The sequence below is a fragment of the Pristis pectinata genome, chromosome 3, assembly GCF_009764475.1.
Source record: "Pristis pectinata isolate sPriPec2 chromosome 3, sPriPec2.1.pri, whole genome shotgun sequence".
NCBI classification, from domain to species: Eukaryota; Metazoa; Chordata; class Chondrichthyes; order Rhinopristiformes; family Pristidae; genus Pristis; species Pristis pectinata.
Genome location: NC_067407.1, coordinates 48,919,569 through 48,941,082, shown reverse-complemented (window position 1 = coordinate 48,941,082; position 21,514 = coordinate 48,919,569). Strand labels below are relative to the sequence as shown.

Sequence of the window (21,514 nt, the reverse complement as noted above, 5' to 3'; positions counted from 1 at the left end):
GGATTTGAACTTCAATACCACATCTTTATTTCAGCTGCAGGTGCCTCCAGTAAGCCATGGTTAATGTTCCTGTAATGGGCTTGTTTGGTTTTTACCTCCTGCTTTGTTTGCAGTGCCAAGATGAGGCACTTGTCACCAGAATTTGAGATCAATGTACCATACCTGGCCTGATGACCTCAACATCTTAGCAGAAAAGTAATATAAAAATTACTGGAAATGCATGTAGATGCAGGGGGAAAACAGTTAATGTTTCAGGTCAATGAAATTGTTTGAACTGCAATATCATTTCCCCTTCCTATTGTACAGAAGATTGATTTCCCCTTGTAGAGGCATCTGGTAAAGGTTCCTGCCTCTTTATCACCATGGCATAGACATTGAACATTAATCTCCAATATACCTGTTAACTTTTACAGTTGCCAATCTTAACTGAGTAATTGGTAGGGCTGTGTGTGTACAAGGTGGAGAGCTGTGCTGCCTGGCAGGGTATTAAAAAGGCCATATGCCAATGGAAGGACAAGTTACGTGGAGCAGACTGTGTCCTCCAGAATGGGAGAATATGCCAACAAGCCTTGGACACAATTATTGTGACTATCTTTAAGAGAATAAATTACACGAGTTGCCATGCTGCCTGTGATGGGGAAACAACACTAGGGTCCTCTGCAACCACTTCTTCCCAATGCCCAATTGTAGTGTGGATTCCATCTATCTGGTTCCAATAGATGTGATCTTTACAAAACATCTAAGAAATGTAGCCAGCAACATTAACTGCTTATACGTGACCTTCTTATTTTGTTTGTTTTTGTTTTAATCTCCCAAAAGACTATCAATTGATGAAGACTGGAGCCAAATTTGACAAGGAGAAATTTGTCTCCATCTTAAATCTGCTTATGTATTGGGATTCAAGCCACTATTTTAACCAATGGATTCACAACTGACAATCTCAGTGCTGAATGGTGTTATGCAAGGCTGCTCCATTGCCTTGATGCTTTTCATTTTCCTGCTGGAGCTGAGATGCAATTTTGCAAACTTCCTGCAGGAGTGGAGCTAATCCAAAGAACAAACTAAACTACTGTGTCTCCATTCCAGAAGGGGTGGGGAGGGAGAGAGAAAACTAGTGTTTCTGGTTTTTTGGTAGTTACCTCTTAAGGCTGATTTTAATGTTGGAATTTGCCCATTACTTGGTGTGACAACACAGTCCTTGGCTATCTCAAACTCTGCATAAAGGCCATAGTCAACCAGGCAGCAGTGACCCCTGTATACTTCTGACATACTGAAGCCTGAAGAGAAACCAACAACACTATATCCTCCACATCTACTGTCAGAATAAACAACCACTATCCACAGCATTAATAAAAGTAGAAAATACTGGAAACAGCAGGTCAAACTGCAGCTGTAGCCTGATTTACAGAGTATTTCCAGCATCTGCAGTTGTTTTAAAATATCCAGAGTAATAAACAAACAGTCACTCTCAGTCAGTTCTGATGGGCAGGCCCTGTCATTCGCAGGCTGATGCCAAAGCCTCTCAAAACCAATACACGACCCAAGCTCTTTCACAGCAAGAAATTAATTACCAATATATTTGGAGGGTGTCATAAGACAAGTTCTTTAAGGTCTCAAAGGGCAAGGACTCTGGACACAGTCTTTAGAGTTTTTAAAAAAAATTTATTCACAAAGACAAATGTAGGACAGAATCAATGGGAACAGGTGTGTGTGCGCGCACAAAAAAAATCTGGTTACAAATGATCAAGGAAGAAACAATACAATACCTGACCACCCCACCCCCCCACCCAAAACTCATTGCAAGCGTCGGCTCTACAGTCCCAGGAATCTACTTATGGATGCTCCTAACCCTTGTGGAAGTGCGCACTCTTACCAATGGTCTCTTCAGCATTGTTTTGTGATTCCTGGAGCAATTAAAAAAAGAACCACGCACACGTGGCATTCTTTATAGTGCTGGAGGGCTGGGTGGTCCAGCCCAGGTAATTCAAACAATCCAATGATTCAAGGCCAGGTACAAAGGTGTGTATGGGGACCAATGGTCAAGGGTGTGCACGAATTTGAGTTTTTTTGAAGAAGTAACTAAAGATGGATGGGGGCATGGCGGTAGATGTGGTCTATATGGACTTCAGTAGGCCTTTGATAAAGTTCCGCATGGTAGGCTGCTATGGAAACTAGACTGCATGGGATGCAGGGAGAGCTAGCTAATTGAATACACAAAATTGGCATGATGGAAGGAAGCAGACAGTGATGATGGAAGGTTGTTTTTCAGACTGGAGACCTGTGACCAGTGGTGTTCCCCAGGGGTTGGTGCTTGGCCCTTTGCTATTTGTCATTTGTATCAATAATTTGGATGAGAATGTACAAGACATGGTTTGCAGATGACCAAAATAGGTGATGATGTTGACAGTGAAGATGGTTAGCAGAATTTACAGGGGGATCTTGAGCAGCTGGGTAAGTGAGCCAAGGAATGGCAAATGTAGTTTAATTTGGGTAAGTGAGATGTTGCATTTTTGGAAGACAAATCAGGGTAGGACGTTCATAGAGAACAGTAGGGCCTCGGAGTGTTGTAGAACAGAGGGACATAAGAGTACAAGTATATGGTTCCCTGGAAATGGAGGTACAGCTAGACGGTGGTGAAGAAGGCTTTTGGCATGCTGGCCTTCATCAGTCAGGGTATCGAATATGGAAGCTGGGATGTAATGTTGCAGTTGTACAAGATGTTAGTGAGGCTGCATTTGGAATATTGTGTTCTGTTTTGGTCACCAGTCTATAGGAAAGATGCCATTTAGACTGAGTGCAGAGGAGATTTACGAGGATGTTGCTGGGATTTGAGGGACTGAGTTATGGAGAGAGGTTGAGGAGGTTGTGAGCTTTTTCATTGGAACATAGGAGAATGAGGGGTGATCTTATAGAGGTGCATAAAATCGTGAGGGCATAGATAGGGTGAATGTGCAGTCATTTTCCCCAGGATTAGGGAATCAAGAACTAGAGGGCATAGGCTTAAGGTGAGAGGGTGAGATTTAAAAGGAACCTGAGGGACAACTTTTTCACCAGAGGGTGGTCGGTATATGGAAATGAGCTTGCATAGGAAGTGGATAAGGCAGGTACATAAACAATGTTTAAAGTACTTGGACAAGTACAGGGATAGGAAAAGTCTAGAGGAATATTGGCCAAACTTGGGCAAATGGGACGAGTTTAGATGGGAATCTTGGTCGGCATGGACCAATGGGCTGAAAAGCCTGATACTGTAGTGTATGACTCTAATGATAAGACAGAGGAAACAAATCCAGGATCTCTCACTGACTTGTGAACATCCATGACCTGTAGCTGCTTAAAATGAAGAACCAGGATTGTACTAGGCACTGAGAACCTCCAGTTGCTTTAGAGACATAACCCCAGGTAAAAAGGTAGAAGGAACGCCATCACCCAAGAAAATCAAAAACAAAGTTGCAGATGCTGGAAATCTGAAGTAAAAGCAGTGCTGAAAACACTCAGCAGGTCGGGCAGTAGCTGTGGAAAGGTACACAATCCACGTTTCAGATCTCAGACGCTTCCTTGTTTGACATTTTTCGACCTGACACGTTAACTCTTATCTCTTTCCAAGATGCCGCCGGACCCGCTGAGTGTTTCCAACACTTTGTATTTTTACACCACCTCCCATTACGACCCACCTGGCCGTCCTGTCGAGCACCATCTACCCCACCTGTGGCAGAGTTTGTAGGTTGCACATTAGCCTGATCAGCCACCTTAGAACCCACGGAAGAGGAGTGGAAGCAAGTCGGCCTCCACCCTGGGGATGGCATAAAGAAGACAACTTCGGCTTTGGCTGCGAGAAGCTTTGGGACGTCCCGCGCCCTTTTTAAAAAGCTGCACGCCTTGGACTTGTTGCATTTTTTAAAAATTTGCTCTTTATTGTTCGTGAAGAAAAGATATTAAATCCACTTTTTCATGAAACTCTGCAGTGGCAGCAACTCGCTCACTCCTTGGGACTCCGTTGCAGAGTTGGCCAGTCCCGGGGTGCGGGTGCTGAATGTTCTCGCGAGAATCGGCGCAAGTATCGCTGCAGGAGGACCGCGGCCATTGCTGTCAGAGGGTCCCGCAGGTAAGCGGGACGAGGCGAGGGGAGCGTGAGATTGAAGTTGCGGCGGCGGACATTCCCACCAATGCAGCTGGGGTGGGGATACCGGGGAAAGTTGGGACAAATGTGCGGCCGCAAATCGAAACACTCTGTCGGCGCGTTCAACTACAACCCCCGTGGTACATTGCGGCGTAAGTGCGCATGCGCGCCGGCTGCCCAGCGACGAGGTGGGTCTGTGCCCTGCGAGCCGAGCGGAGGTGCGAGTCCGGCAGCCGGAGCTCCTTCCCTTGCACGTAAAGTACCGCCGCCTTCACCGTCCTCCTTTCGGCCTCCCAGTTCTGTTAACCGGACACGCAGATATCGAACAAAATACTGCTGAGCCCAAACAGCTTTGCATGTGAGTGCATCATCACGGAAGCGGGTCCCACGGCTCAGCCGGTCCACACTGACGTTTCTGATCCTTTCCAACTGTCTCCAGCGTATTCTTACATTTAGCGCAACCCTCCCCGCCCCCCACCCCCCCCCCCCCCCCCGTGCTTGGCCCGCGGCACCTTCACTGTCTCGGGATACTGTCCACTTCAACCTTTCTTCGTGGTAAGGAGAGAAGTTTCTTTTGTATTCTATTTCCTGGTGACTCGTTTTGTATTGGTGTCCTCGGGTTATGCTGTTCCCCACAAGAGGAAACATTCTCTCTGCAGGTCTTCACCAAAACCCTTCATAATTTGGACGACATACCATGAGGTCATCCCTCAGCCCTTTCTCGAGAGAAAAAAAGACTTGGTCTGTGCATCCCTTCCCGACATCCTACCTTACAGTTTTGGTTTTATTCTTGTAAATCTTCTCTCCGATCTCTGCAGTGTCTCTTGCATTCACGTAATCCCTTTCATTATCTCAAGGCATCACAAAGTGCTTTACAGTCAACGATGTACTTTTCTGTGTAGTGCAGGAAACTTGGCAGCCTTACTTGTGTGCAGCAAACATTAATTTAAAAAGAGCAAATGTGTTTTGGCGATGTTAATTGAGGGATAACTATTGAGTAAGGTACTTGGGGTAATGCCCCTGCCCTTGCTCATATTAAACATATTAAAAATTAAACATTTGTTTCCATCCGAGAGAGCAGATGGGGGCTTGATTTAAAATGTCTTCCTGAATCTCTGGCAGTGTATCATTCCCTCTGCAGTGCACTAGAGTTACTCTATAGATTTTTGACCTGATTTCTGGAGTTTGAACACACACACTTTGGATTTGGGTATAGATGTGGTATGATCTGAGCCAGAGTTTACAAAATAGATTTTGGGACTGTGAACATCAGATCATAATCTGGATTTGCCAGAAGTCTGGAGAGAAAACAAAGAGGATGCAATGTTGAGTGTAACCGGTATCAGAGTGGATCAATAACTTGTAGAATAAGAGTAATGGCGTTCAAAAAAAAAAGATTTTTCTTTGCTGAGGTGGCTATTTTGGGAATATGTGGTGAATTTAACTGGTTAAACAAGGACATTATTATTGAATAGGGTCTCTTATCCTGTTTGTATACTTGCTTATATGTTTGATGTTTCTGCATATTAAATGCTTCAAATCAAGTTGTGATGCAGTGAAAATTAAATGTAAAAACATAAGTAGCAATAATGATCTTGCTGTTAAATTTTGTCTAATACTGATGGGAAGTAAGTCAATTAACCTAACTTCCTTTGTTACTCTGTGTCATCTTACGTGTGCAGTTTAACCCAGGATAACTATGGAGCACTCCTTGCTGTAATTGGTCAGAAAGCCACCATTAAAAGTTCTTGACAGAAAATTGTAGGGAACTTGCTTTTAATTACAACAATTGTATTGTGTCCATTTATCTAAGTTAATGGAATTCTTTGTTTGTGTAACATTAAAGTCTCAGATTGGCAAGCATACTCAATGTGTTGATATAAATGCTATGATGGTTCTTTTTAATCAAATTATTTTTTAAAAAATTACATAATGCCTTTACAATCAAGATACCTGGCTAGGTATGCAGCCTTTTGGACTCTATACTGAATGCAACAATTTCAGATAACCATCTGTTTGTGTCAAACATGGTGAGCTCAAATGTAACATTAACTGGATTTTGTCTCTGCACAGATTACCAGTGCTGCTAAGTATTGCCAGCAATCTTTGGTTTATTTCAGATTTCCAGCAGGAATTGTATTCTTCAGTTCAGTTCCAGATTTTTTTCTCCATAACTGCCTCATTAATTTTCCTCTGTTTATAATCCGCCAGCCAGATGAGCTATGATCAACTCTCATTCATTTCCTCTCCCTAAAGATACTGAAAGCAATTGCCATCATCGATCTCAGTTGCCTGTCAGTTTCCCTCCACGGATGCTGCCTGACTTGCTGAGTTCCTCCAGCACTTTGTGTTGCTCCAGATTCCAGTATCTGCCGTCTCTTGTGTCTCAATCTTAGTTGCCACCCTCTTAAACACACTACCTTTGTTCTCCTGCCGCTCCCCAGATCTGCAACTTAAAACCTGTTTACTTGTGCTTCCAGTTTCGATGGAAGGTCACTGATTTGAAATGTTAACTCCTATTTATCTCACCACAGATGCTGTTTGACCCACCCACATAATTTTTTTGTTTGTATTTAAGCATCCTGCCCAATATCTATCTGGTTGCATAGCAGCCTCCTTGCACCCCTCCCATCAATCCTTAATTTTTTTATATCTGTCTCCCTCATGAGCTTCTCTAATTGCCTCAATATTCTGAAATTCAAAATATCATTACTCTTTGAGGAAGAAGAATTGAAGGAGGAACATATCAGGCTTGGATGTTTACTACTTTTGCAGACCTTGCAACCCCCCCCCCCCCCCTTGTAAAACAGGCTATGTAACAAGCAATAAGTTGGAGGTCTTTTTTAAAAAAAATGTATGTTCTGGATTTTGTGGTATGAACAATGGCAACATCTCCATATGTATGAAAGCAGGGTTGACCTATTGCAGGGAGGTGGGGATATAAAAGTAAGCAAGTCTTTCTGCAATTGTACAAGGCTTTGTTGAAATCATATCTCTGATATTCTATGTAGTTTTGGTCTCTGTACCTGAAGAAGGCTGCATTTGAAGTCAGAGTAGCGTAAGTTTATTGTTATTGGTTTATTATTGTCACGTACTGAGGTACAGTGGAAAAACTTGGCTTGCATACCATTCATACAGATCAGTTCATTACACAGTGTATTGAGGTAGTACAAGGTAATACAATAACAGAATGTAGAATAAACTTACGGTGACAGAGAAAGTGGGCTGCAGGTAGACAATAAGGTGCAGGGTCATAATGAGGTAGATTGTGAGGTCAAGAGGACATCTTATTGTATTAGGGAACCATTCAGTAGTCTTAGAAAAGTAGAATAGAGGCTGTCTTTGAGCCTAGTGCTATGTGCTTTCAGGCTTTTGTATCTTTTGCTCATTAGGAGAGGGGAGAAGAGAGAATGTCTGGGGTGGGTGGGGTCTTTGATTACACTGGCTGCTTTACTGAGGCAGCAAGAAATATAGACAGAGTCCATGGAGGGGAAGCTGGTTTCTGTTGATGTGCTGAGCTGTGTCCACAACCCTCTGCAGTTTCTTGCAGTCACGGGCAGAACATTTGCCATACCAAGCTGTGATGCATCCAGATAGAATGCTTTCTATGGTGCATCGATAAAAATTGGTGAGGGTCAAAGGGGACTTGCCAAATTCCTTTAGCCTCCTGAGGAACTAGAGGTGCTGGTGAGCTTTCTTGGCCAGGACAGCTGTTGATGTTCACTCCTAGGAACTTGAAGCTCTCAACCCTCTCGACCTCGCATGAGGGCTGTGTTCTGATGAAAGATCAAGTGAGAATATTCTATATTTACATTCAGGAGAACAAACAATCTCATTAAAACGTCTATTTAAGATTCTGAAAGGGATTTAAAGAAAACTTATTTGTGCATTCATGGAGTGTGGCTTTTGCGGGATGTGATACCATTTAATGCCCATCCCTTGTCTCTGAACTGTGTGTTTGGAGAGCTGTTTGGGAGAGAAGTCGAATCAAGAACATGTCTAGAATTGCTCATGATACGTATTTGGTAAGGACAGCAAATAATATACCTTGAAGGACAGATGTTTTTTTTATGACAATACTGTTTCTTGATTGTCACATCTCATGCAAGCTCTTCATTCCATGTTTGTTTGGAGAGTGATTCAGGAGATGTGGAAAGCAAGCAAGCAGGTTTTGCAAGGAATTAAGAAGACACATGATATGTTGCCCAGAGTTGCAAGGAGTTTCAACCACAAAAGTAGCAACATATTGCAGAGATTTATAGAGCATGAAGATCACATTTGCAAAGTAGTGAGCTGTGTTGGTTTTTGTACCTTTAAGAAGCTATTTTGGCTTAATAATTAGTGCAGCTTAAATTTGCAAGATGGAATCTGAAAGGTTGTCTTATGAAAATGTATTGAAGTTTATGAAAATGTATTGAAGTTTGGTATGCATTCAAATTTAGAAGAGAGGAATTATGCAAGATGCCTAGAGGGATTAACGTCAATGCTGAGGGGCTGCTCCTCTTGGTGGAGAATCCATGGTTAGAGACCACAGTTTCATGATAATTAATTGGTTATTTATGTCTGAGATGAGGGAAAATTTCTTTATACAGAGGATTTTGGAAATCTGTACTTTGGGTGCTGTGGCTGCTCAGTCATTTCATTAAGTGCATTTCAACAGTGGTATCAATGGACCTTTGAACGCTGAAAGAATTGTGAGATCTGCAGATCTCTCGTGGGTTTGAGATGCCAGATCTGCTATAATATTATTGATTGATAGGTGATGCGTCAGGTGATGTGTGGCCAACCTATTATGTTCTTAGAAGGTATATATCACTGTTACTCTACAAAATTTCCAATAATTCCCGGAACTCCTTTCATGTGTAGTTTAGATTTGGTTGGTTTATTATTGTTGTCATGTGTACCAAAGTACAGTGCAAAAACTTGTCTTGCGTACCATTCATACAGATCAATTCATTACACAGTGCATTGAGGTAGTACAGGGTAAAACAATAACAGAATGCAGAATTACGTGTAACAGCTACAGAGAAAGTGCAGTGCAGGTAGACAATAAGGTGCAAGGTGATAACGAGGTATATTGTGAGGTCGAGAGTCCATTTTGTCATAACTGTTCAATAGCAAGATAACTGCGGGATAGAAGCTGTCCTTAAGCCTGTGGTACCTGCTTTCAGACTTTTGTATCTTCTGCCAGAGGGGAGAGGAGAGAATGTCTGGGGTGGGTGGGGTCTTTGATAATGCTGGCCGCTTTACTGAGGCAGCGAGAAGTATAAACAGTCATAGAGGGGAGGCTAGTTTCTATGATGTGCTGGGCTGTGTCCATAACTCTCTGCAGTTTCTTGCGGTCACGGGCAGAGCAGTTGCCATATCAAGCTGTGCTGCATCTGTATAGGGTGCTTTCTGTGGTGCATCAATAAAAATTGGCAAGGGTTGACGGGGAGATGCCAAATTTCTTTAGCCTCCTGAGGAAGTAGAGGTGCTGGTGCGCTTTCTTGGCCGTGGAGTCTATGTGGTTGGACCAGGACAGGCTATTGGTGATGTTCACTCCAAGGAACTTGACGCTCTCAACTCTCAGATCAGTTGAAGTGATGAGAATTTTGAAATATAAAAACCTCGTCCTGTCGTGACTTTTGAATGATGCATTAAACTATAATTTGTTGCTTAGGAAACTATCTGGCCCTACCCTACAGACTTTAATTTATGTATGTGTAATTTCCTTGCATTTTAAAGTATACATTTGTTTTCTATTTCAGGCCTTACTAATGTTCCAGTCTTTATTCAGTATGTTTGAGGAAAGAGGGTAAAATGTTCTTTTATATCGTTGCTAGATACAAGTGATCCCCTGATGACCGTAGCAGGCATCAGAAAAAAGTCTTGCCAAAGATCATTAGATCTAAGAGGTAGCTTCCCACAAGAGCAGCAGAAAGTACTCCAGATACACCATCGATAAATTTTAGGTCAACTTCCCCAACTCAAATAAAATGATTCTGTTGAAGAAAATATGAATTTAAAATGTGCTTCATGTTAATTTACCACCGTTGTATCAGAAAATAATTTTAAATTCTTAAACTCATTTTGTATCCATTTTATTCATTTGTCACGAGATCATTGAAGACAAAACAATGCAGTATAACTGATGGAAGGTCATCAATCTGAAATATAAACATCATTTCCCTCTCCATAGTTGCTGCCTGACCTGAATGTTTGTGGTTTTTGTGCTTTTATTCTTAGAACTTGATAGTCACTTTATAAGACTCCGGTCTGGCTAAAGGGTGCATTTATTGGACTGGAAGTTTGAAAATTACATGGTCAAAAAAGCATTACAAACCCCAAAAACAGCAGGATTTAGCCTTTAATAATGGGGAGAAATTTTCAATCATAGTAACAGTCCAATGGTCAAAGTACTGAATTCTCTCCCTACATCTATGACTAGTTAAATGGGAGCTGTCCAACCAAATATCATCCAGCTGTCCCTGCACTGAAATTGAAGATTATAAATTAGGAACACGATTGACTAAATTCCCTTCCTAAGCTGCACTAAGCTTATTAGGGAATCTGCTCTTCCCTGTCTGTGACCTTTAACATGGGCATCTAAAAATTTTGTAATTTTTTTTATAATTACTTAAAGTCCAAAGTTAAACATCATAAAAATGAATTAATGTTTCCATTTAACTTTGCAGGAAAGTGAGAGTTAAAAAATGGAGCTCAATTTGAAATACATTTCGCTGGGAGTTTTAGTATTTCAGACAACCAGTCTTGTATTGACTATGCGTTACTCACGTACTTTCAAAGAAGAAGGACCCCGTTACCTAGCATCAACTGCAGTGGTCATTGCTGAGCTGATGAAGATTGCAGCATGTCTTCTATTAGTTTTTAAGGATTCTAGTATGTACACTATTTAGCATTCTTTCTTGTTTAAAATTGTGGGAATCCTCTTATTAATAATTGTGAATAAGATGAAACAAGGAATGTTATTTGTAAATGCTGATGTGCCTTTGGTGGAAGTGTATGGGTTTTCTTTAACTGAATGTCAACTGTCCCAATAAACAGGTTTTTGGAGATCAGAGTAAATAAAAAAGCTGAGTTCCATATGAACTGCAAATTCTAGGCAGTGAAACCTGTGAACTTGTACCCATTTATAGTTTCCTGCTTGGATGTAACCTACACTCAACACTTATTCCCCTTCATTCACTATGTTTTAATATGTAAATTGAAGAAAAACGTTAGCACTAGTCAGTGATTCAGAAATGAGAATATGAATTTGATTTTTAAAAAAAAGGAAAAGTTAGGGCTATTTACTGTGTGCAGAAGTGTTGCTTTAGAATGGAAATCTGACATTCCATAAACTCCACAGAGAAAACTATTGTACAATGTTTCATAAAGTTCCTTATAACAGTTATAAGGGACCTGCTGTATATGTACATAATTGAATTTCATTCATCCTTTTTTCATTTTCCACTTTTGACCTAATGCTAGAATTTGTGCATTTCGATGATCAGTAAACTGCAGTTTTATAAAATGTTTCAAAACTAAGTATGTCTCAGTATGAATGAGGCTAATTTTGTGCTGTGTTTTTCTCTTTTAGGTTATAATCTTCAAGTATTACATAGAGTATTACAAGATGAAATTATTAACAAACCAATGGAGACATTAAAACTTGCCATTCCTTCAGGAATTTACACACTTCAGAACAACCTCCTTTATGTAGCATTATCCAATTTAGATGCAGCAACTTATCAGGTACAATATTAACTTTTGTTTTCAGGCATTTCAAATTTTCTCCTATTGTGGTAATGCATTGTGCAGTTTTGGAGGTATATGAAGACATAGTGGAAGAAAATAATTTCATTGATTTTTTTTTGATGTCCTTTGATTAAAATTTCATATAGACTGCACCTTTCCAAGATAAAAATGTTATTGCAAATTAGCTAACTGGATTCAAATTTGAATATGGAAACAAATTAAAAATTCCTAGCAAGCGTGGCAAGCAATGGAATTTTAGAGGTGTCATTTACAAGGGTTGTGGAGACTGTTCTGCAACAACAGCTTGTATTTGTTCAGCACTTTTAACCTAGTAAAACTTTGCAAGATGCTTCATTAAGAAACAAATTTCGATATTGTCACAAAAGATATTAGGACAGATAGAGGTAAGTTTTAAGGATGGCATTTCAAGAGGAGGGTTAAAGGAAAAGGAGTAGTAGAAAGAGGCAGTGGTTTATGGACGAAATTCCTGAGCTCAGACCTGGGGCAACTGTAGCCCAGCAATGATGAAAGTTTAAAACCGGGATGTGCAAGAGTGCAAAATTGAAGAATTGCAGAGATCAGAGGGTTGCAGGGCTGAAGGAAGTCGAATGGTGAAGCCACACAGTGATTTGACTATAAAGAAGAGCGTTTTAAAATGAAGGCGTTGACAGAGATCCAGTGTACTTTTGCATTATTTAGTATACCTAGAATAGGTTTTATGCAGAAAAGCTTAGTGCTGCCTCAAGTATCATTTTAAGAAATGTGATATCTATATAGGCAACATTGGAATTGGAAGTTTTGGGAATGATTAGTAGATAAATAATTAAATTATTTATGCATATACAGCAAGCATATATTCTAATATATGGGTCTATGAAAACATGAGTGGAAAGCAATTGGCCATATTTGAATAATGAGCATGAATGTCCAGTGGATTTCTTGGTACTCCTGTAAGTAAAGCTGGTGTTATAATTTTTTTTCTCTTAAACAGGTTACCTATCAGCTTAAAGTCCTCACCACAGCTTTCTTTTCTGTGACTATGCTTGGAAAAAACCTCAGTGTTTATCAGTGGCTCTCACTCTTGACATTAATGGCTGGCGTTGCACTTGTTCAGGTATGTGTAATGAGTTCAAAAGGTTTTGTGAGGAAATTTGTGACTAATTCTAAAATTTTAATTTGGATACGTGAATAGTCAGCAACAATTGAAGTTTCAAAGGATTTGTTTCATTTTTGTCTCATGATGTGCATTTCATTTTGTGTATTTTAAAGGGCATGCAGATATGCAATATACTGAATTTGCCTTAAAACCATAGATATTATGGATACGGTAATTTTATGAAGAGTTGCATACTCGGTTCAAGTTTACTCTTGCTTCATCCATTGAGTCACCTGTCTATGTAACTGGAAGATGGGTTAGACTGCATGTGCATTTCATTGCATGATAGAACACTCCTATTGAGGTATTTTAGCTAAAGCTTTCTTTACCTTGAGTTTTTGTGAATGGGAACTAGTTGGCACCTCAAACCTTTATAGCTTATCTCTGGTTTTATTTTCTTTAGTGTGTGCTATTTGAGCAGCAGGTTGAAGTTTCACATCAAGATTATGAATCAACTCAGTGGGTTTTGGGTGAAATTGTATGGACTGAAGCTACATCACAGTTAAAGGATCCTTTTGGACAAGAATTCTTGATATGACTCCTGCATGTTTTGCCTACTGGTTCTAGATGTCAGTTTTCTGGAGATATTGTCAGTATATCAACATATCAAGCATGTCCCTTGGTATTTTGATGTTGTAGAATGTAACATTGTTTTTATTTTAGGTATTTTAGCATTGGAATGATAAGAGTATGCAACTTTTGGGTAAAGAATCAATTACATGCTTCCGGTGAATGTGGAGCCTTGGTACTAGTTCAACATCATAATGATCTTTGCGCTAGGGTGGTAAGGCTTGGCTGTCACCATATACAAAATGATGAGAGTTTGAGAATGGGAAGTCACTGACTTGCATCTTGGAGAGCTGGGTGAGGGCTGGCTGCCATTATTATGCATGAACAAAATATTTTCTTTGGTATACTGCTAACAATCCAAGTTGATAAGCTGTATTGTATTCCTGGAACAGCTTTATCAGCATTCTTTTTACGCAGATGCATGAAGCCTGAGGTTCAACAAGTATTCTGTTATATGCGGTCCACCCCTGAAAGTTAACACCATGCATAGGCTGGGGAAATGCAGGGGGTTGGGTGGGTAGGCAAAACCATCGCTTGTTGCATTACCTGTAATGTGTATAATTGCCTTGGCTGACTGTTGATCTTTCCTACTCGCTGGTGCTGAATGTTAACAGTATAATTTGAACTATAAGTATTGAGTATGTTTCTGCAGAGAAGAATTGAATGGTGTAGTAGAAATTCGAAAATGTGATGTAAGATTAACTACTTGTCAAAGGAATGGGCTTATTGAGCTTAATGGCTGTTTCCTTTGCTTCAAATTTGTATCCTCCCCGATTTTTAATCCGGTGATAAACTGTCCAAAAAATGTAATGGAAGCAGAATACTATTGGTTTAAGCAACTAAAAATATGTACACTTTTGAAAAAATATAGAGGTCATGGATATCTGTAGGTTAAGTTCATTTCTTTCCAAAGTCCAAGAAATGTATTCAGTTAACCAGAAAAACAGCTTGTTTCATGGTGTCTGTTTCTGTGCTGTACGACCTTTTGCCCACTATGTCCATGCTGACCATTTGTCTATCCACATTAATCCCATATGCTCACATTAGAATTGTATCCTTCTATGCCTTGCCTATTTAAGTGCCTGTTCATTAACATTCCTTAGTACCCTTCCATTTACTGTATATGTCCTACCTTCCCAAATTGCATTACCTCGCACTTGTTGGTATTAAATTCCATAAATGTAGCATTATAAATTCAATGGAGCAAATTGCCTCAAAGTTTCACAAGAGCATTATCAAATAAAACTTAACCTTGAGCCGCTTGAGAAGATTTTAGAGCAGAAACCCAAAAGAGGAATAACAAAAAAAAACTGCAGAAGCAGCAATTCTGATTCATCACCCGACATAAAGACAGTTAACATTTCAGTGGATATACCTCTCCACAATGCTCTCATACATGTTGAGGTTTTCCAGCATGATTTGGTCAGAAATTGGTTTTAATGAGCATCTTAAAGGTGGAGTGAGAATTGGGGAATTCGTGTTTGGAGCCTTGGTAGCTAAAGACATGGCTGTCACTGGTGCAAGTAAACTAGGTGTGATCAAATTGTCAGAATAGAAAGACAATAGAGTTTCCTTTAATTCCAGTCAGTTAGGTTACTGTTTTAGTTTTAGATCCCACTTGGACAAGGAGATGACTTTAAATTGCTTACTTAAATAATACAGACCCACAGATGTATAACTTCCAATGGCTGCGCAATTGGCACAAGTTCAGTTTAAAAGGGTAAGCTAGTTGTACGTCATCAAAAACATTAGTGAGCCCAGGTAAAGCACAAAAGGTGTGATGATTCCTTAAGTACAGCAGATGATCGAATTCTGAAATAAAACAAAACAAAACCTAATAATCTGCAGGTCAGGCAGCACCTGTGGGGAGAGAAATAGTTAATGCTTCAGATCCATGACTTTCATCAGAACTGGGAAAAATTGGAAATAAGTTTTATGTTGAAGGGAAAGGGAAAACATTGAAAAGAACAAAAAGGCAAGGTTTATGGTAGAGTGGACCCCATGTGGTGTTGAGGATGGTAGACTAATGAATAGCACTAAGCTATGTCTGAAGTGGGAAGGTCAAAAATGTACTGAACATTTTGAGGTAAAAGACTGGAATGGAATTGTTGCATTCAAGGGTGAATCCGGAAGACGGTAATGTTCCAAGTCAGAAGATGTGCTGTTCCTCGAGCTTGTATTGATCATCAATGGAGAAACATGGGAAGTCAAAGGCAAAGATCATAATAGGATGGGAAATTAGTATTGGGCAACAGGAAGCTCGGTCTCATTTGAGAATTGAGTAGGAGTAATCATCACCCAATCTGCATTTGGTTTCCCCAGTGTGGGGAGATCATATCATGGCCAGATGGACTATATGAAATTGGAATAAGCACAAGTAAATCACTGTTTCACCAAGGATGGAATGCTTGGGTCCCTTTAAGACAAGGGGAAGAGTGAAAGGGCAGGTTTTGCATTTCTTGAAATTGCATTGGAAGGTGCTGTGAGAAGCAGAGTGGTCATCAGGGTTGTGGAGGGAATGGTCCCTTTGTGATGTTGAGAGGGGGAGGGAAAGTGGTTCAGTGCTGATATCAAAAAAGCAGAAAATGCTGGAAAACTTTGGCAAGTCAGGCAGCATCTGTAGAAAGAAAAATCAGGTCTATGAGCCTTTGTTAGAACTGCTGATTCCTTGTGGTGCTGGTATTCGTTGCCAATGGAGGTCAAAAAATTATGGAGGAAGATTTGTTTAATGTGGAGGCTAGTAGTCTGGAAGATGAGGATAAGGAGATCCTAATCCTTGTTCTGGTGGGAAGAGGGTTGAGAGCAGAAGTCCAAGAAATTGGAACAGACATAGTTGAGACACCTATCAATCCACAGTGGAGGGGAAAGCACAGATGAGGAAGGAGAACACATCTGAAGCATTAGTATGGAAGGTGGACTAGTTTGAATAGATGCACTGGGTACTCAGAACCAGGGACAATGGAATGGAGCCCTTGCATGAAGCAGGGTGGGAAAATGACTAGATAAGGCTGCTATGGGAATTCATGAACTTTTCTTGGATTCTGGTCGCTGACCTATCCCCTGAGATAATAAACCAATACCAAGATGGAGAAGTCAAGAAAGGGAATAAAAAGGGATGGGCCATGAAAGGAGAGCAGGGTGGAAAATGGAAATTATTTTTTTGAGTTTTGTACAAAGACAAGTGGCAGTACCTATATAGTCATCAATATATTGGAAAAAGAGGAGGGAGGGATCCAATTAGGACTGAAATGAGGAATGTTACTTATCCCATAGATTGCAGATTAACAATGTAATGGGCGGGAGCAGAAGTGTAGTGAAGTTTTTCAACGTATTGATTTTAGTGGTATTTAAATACAATTCTTGCAGTACCTTGTTGCTCTCTGGAAAATTACTATGGAATCTGATTTTACCTTTTTTTAAACAATCCTGTGTGTGTTTGTGAGTGGGTATGTGGTGGGGTTGGTGGGCAGAACATTCTTATTAGTCCTTTATAAGTCCTTCTGTGGGTTACTTTAAACACATGATCCTTTGGATATTGATTCACTTGTCTGAGGAAATGGTTCCTCCTTGCCTACTTTATCAAAATTCCTAATTTTCAGAGCCTCGATCAAGTGTCCCTTTAATCTTTTTGGGCCTAAGGAGAAAACTCAAAGCTCTTCCGTTCCCTCCTCAAAATTCAAGTCTCTCATCTATAATATTGCTGCAATAAAAGTTCTTTTTCCTTTCCAAGACTTTGACGTCCTTCAGCTGAGATTTAACCCAATGACTTGTAAAGATTCAGCATGCCTTTGTTTTTGTTGTTGTATTTGGTGGCCCTTTTCTCTTCATTGCTGTGCCCCTTTAATCCTCCCGGTTGTGCCTCAGAATCTGGATCAAGTACACTGGAAATGTTTATAAGAATTTAGTTGGCACTTCCTTGTTTAATAATGATCACTATCTATGCCACTGTTTGCTTAAGTCTTACCCAGATTCCACTCTTGTGCTTGACGTCTTCTGAAAGGCATTTTGTGTATGCGGGATATTACTCACACCTGAAATAAATTTTCAATTTCTTCTCTCTAAGTCAGTTTATCCCTGCAGTGACTATGATTGACACTGTAAATTGGATCAAGTCAATACCTTGCATAGAAATATTTTTGGTTTGTTCTTTATTTATCTGATGAAGCAATTTAATAAATTAAATGCACTAAAATGATAAATTAAGCACAGGGCTAATTTGTCTCATAAATGTTTATAAACCTTGAAATGGATAAGTCTATCTGAATCAATGATCATTCCATTTAACTTGTAGGCTCTTCCCTCATTAACAGTTTCGTATCTGTATAAATTCATTATCATCTCAATCCAGCTATATTGTTCACCAGTAATAAACTGAGCTGAACTTAGGCCATATTTCGTACATACCTTGCATGTAACTGAGCCGGATGCATAGGGCTGAACGGGTTGCTCCATGCGCCCAAGATGCACCTGGTGAGGTCTGAGTAGCGAGTAGGTCTCCGTGGCATACTGCTTGAGGTTTTCCCGAGAATATCCTGACAGCCTTCCGTTAGAAAGCAAGGTTGGAGGGAGAGCCTTTCCTCAGTCAAAAAATGTAAAGGTGTTGTAATAGTTTTTAAATAATTTTGATGTTCAGAGATACTTAACTATTAAAATCTCTTTAAATGAAAATGTATAATCATTAACACAACAAGGAATAATTAAAATAGTAAAGTAAGTAAACATGGTTAAACTTGCCTTACTTTTACCATCTACTTTACAAAGTTGGGAATTCCATTCAAATGAACAGAGACTTCGATCTTGTCAGGCCATGGAGTCCAGTGACGGCAACATTACACCATCTTTTTTGCTACTTTTATAAACTCAGGCTTCACTTCTGGCCTTTTGAGAGAATGCGTGTTAAAAATGCCATAGGTTCCAACTCTGTGGTATACTTGTAGTTTGTGCCCAACTTCAAAATTTCCCTTACTTGCAGGCGCCCTGTTTCCTAATTAGCTGTTCAGTGACTTCAAATCACATCATGTCTTGTTGGATTCTTTAGAAAACATCCTTCAGGTTAGTTATGCATTCTCCTTTTGCTAATTCTATGCTGGTTATCAAATTCCAATTGTTCATTCACTGGAATTCTCAAAATTGTTTAAATAGTTTCATTCAGTAGTTGCTGGCCTTGCTGATAAATTTCGAGCATCTTTTTTGACCTTGCAACATCTGCATAAATCACTTTATAAATAAATATGTTCCCAAATTAAAGGAATCTTCAAAAATTTGTCTTGCATACTTGTGCGTTTAAGGTACCTGAATCTTGTATTTTTAAATGCATCCTTTTCCTTCTTTATATGCACTCTATTTAGTTTTGTTGTCATTTGTAGAGCTTCATTTTTTTTTCACAGGTCAAAATGTATATGAATAACTATAAACACATTTTTGTAAAGTAATTCCAACTATAATTTTAAGCAGTTCAATATGTAAATAATTTGCTTTCCTATACCTTTCCCAACCTCAGGATCTCCCAGCTGAGTTCACAACTAATTATGTGTTGCTCCAGCATGATTACTGTGATGCAAACAAATGTCAAAGTCAATTAGAACATAGAAAAATTCTATGAACAGAATTGAGATGAATGACTAATTAACCAAATGCCACAAAAACAAGACATAAAGGTTGTTCAGGATATGGCAGAACTCACCTGCTCTTTATCAAAATCTTTAATATTTCAACTAATCTGTTCCACTTCCTGAAACCATTCTGTCTTGCTCCAGTATTGTATTGAACTGCTGGCCTAGATCATTCTTGGGTTGCACATAAGGGTTTGAACCCACTACCATCGTTTCGTGAGAGTATACTACAGAGCTGGGTTGAAATCTATTAACTCCTTTCTCAGGAAACGAGGCTTCCTTTCTGTGGTTGATGGAGCCCTCTCCCTCATTTCTTCTGTTTCTCAGACTTTTGCTCTCACCCTACCTCCCTCCAAACAGAACAGAGATGGAGTTCCCCGGTACTCATCTTTCACCCTTCTGGCCTCCGCATCCAACACATCATCCTTTGTCGTTTCCACCAGCTGCAATGAAATCCCACCACTAGCCACCTCTTCTCCCCACTCCTTTCTGCCTTCCATAGGGACCACTCCCTCTGTGACTCCCTGCTCCACTCACCTCTCCCCACTCACCTCTTCCTGACCCCTGCACTCTCCTCTGCAACTGCAGGAGGTGCAATACCTTATTGCATCTCCTCCCTCATGACCATCCATGGACCTAAACAACTCTTCCAAGGTGAGGCAAAGATTCACGTGCACCCCATTTTCTGCAGTTGATGCTCCTATCGTGGCCTCCTCTACATCAGCCAGATCAAGTGCAGACCAGATGGTCTGTGATGGTCATCCTGAGCCCCTGGTTGCATGCCATTTTCAACTCCCCTTCCCATTCCCACACTGACCTGCCTATCCTCTGCCTTCTCCACTGGCAGGGTGAGGCCCAACACAAACTAAAAGAACAACAACTCGTATGCCTGGGTAGTCCACAACCCAATGGTTTGAATGCTGAATTTTCAAATTTCAGGTAACCCTTACCTTCAGTATTTCTTGCCCTCACTTCTGATCCACCTTTTGGTTCTCCCATCTTTTGTCCCCTCTCCTCCTCTCTTCTTTATGCTGGTTGTTTTCCCTCTCCACTCTCAGTCCTGATTCAGGGTCTTGACCCAAAGTCAATAATTCCTTTCCCACCAAAGATGCTGCATGGCCCACTGAGTTCCTCCAGCAGATTGTTTGTTGTTTCAGATTCCAGCATCTGCAGTCTCTTGTGTCTCTGAAAGCTTTTTATTTTGTTTGCTGTAATATATGGGAATAAAGTACACGCTCAACAATACAGGATTCCCTTCATGTACTTAAAAAGAAATGTCTGTTCTATTTTAGTGGCCAACAGACCCTCCAGAGGAACTGAAGAAAGAGATCTCTGCAGGTTCTCAGTTTGTAGGTTTGATAGCAGTGCTCAGTGCTTGTTTTTCCAGTGGATTTGCCGGAGTTTACTTTGAGAAAATCTTGAAAGGGACAAAACAATCAGTTTGGATTAGAAACATTCAATTAGGTGAGTAAAATGATTTTCTTTTGATATTTTTCATCAATAATTACAATTATAAACAACAGTTGTGGAATTGCTTGCCATAATCTGCATCTAGTCCCTGTGCATAATCAGTTTTGATGACACATCTAACTAACTGGTTTTATCAATAATGTGTTTGTCATGCCTGCTTGAAGCTCAGTCCTGGTCCATATCAATTTTCTATCATTTGCATCTTTTGCCTCTTGATCAGGACAGCAGATTTGAATCCGGCAAGATAGAATGTACCAAGGGCAGAGTTGCACCTTATTCATAAAACCAGATCCCAGCTTATTTTTAACCGATGTAATGTGGTTCCTCTGGATGTTCCCCAATATTCCCCCACCTCTCCATGGATATACCCAGTGCACGCTAACTGCCATTTTGATGCTCTAAAAGAATAAAAAAATGTAAATTAACAATCATTAATACAAAAGCTCTGAAAACAACTGCATATTGTATAGATTAATGGGATAGCTCATCCAGAGAACCAGCACTGATACGTTTGGTTGAATGACCTTTTACTATGCATGAAGGTCCTAAAACATGTCTAATTAAGAAAGATAAAATTTACAGGTTAAAGATGATATATTCCCTTACAAGGAAGTTAAACTTAATGTAGTGCAATTTTGTGTAATGATTAACTATGGTTGGTCATCTTAGCCTAAAGCTAATAGTAGTGTTACTTTCTGTATTTCAGGTTTGTAATGTTGGGATGGTCTATGGCTCTTTAGTTAATGTTCATGTGTCAGAAATGAGAATTAAACACTTAAGCTTATTGAAGGTTTATTTAACAGGCAACACCCCAGAAATGAGGATAATGTGTGATCTCCTACAATCATT

General features: G+C 40.0%; 1 protein-coding gene across 6 annotated transcripts in view; it reads left to right on the top strand.

Annotated features, from left to right (window-relative positions):
- The window catches only part of LOC127567833 (UDP-N-acetylglucosamine transporter-like), a 50,862-nt gene that overhangs the window by 11,528 nt on the left and 17,820 nt on the right, over positions 1–21,514 (top strand). For 4 of the 6 annotated variants that reach the window (XM_052010950.1, XM_052010949.1, XM_052010951.1 and 1 more), the window contains 4 exons: positions 10,795–10,999; positions 11,700–11,854; positions 12,849–12,971; positions 20,488–20,659. In XM_052010950.1, coding sequence (XP_051866910.1) covers positions 10,813–10,999; positions 11,700–11,854; positions 12,849–12,971; positions 20,488–20,659 — 637 coding nt within the window. In that variant the 5' untranslated portion in view covers positions 10,795–10,812. Of the gene's footprint in view, positions 1–3,957; positions 4,103–4,142; positions 4,476–10,794; positions 11,000–11,699; positions 11,855–12,848; positions 12,972–20,487; positions 20,660–21,514 lie in introns of those variants that run through there. The other 2 variants (XM_052010952.1, XM_052010948.1) reach the window with 2 other exon arrangements.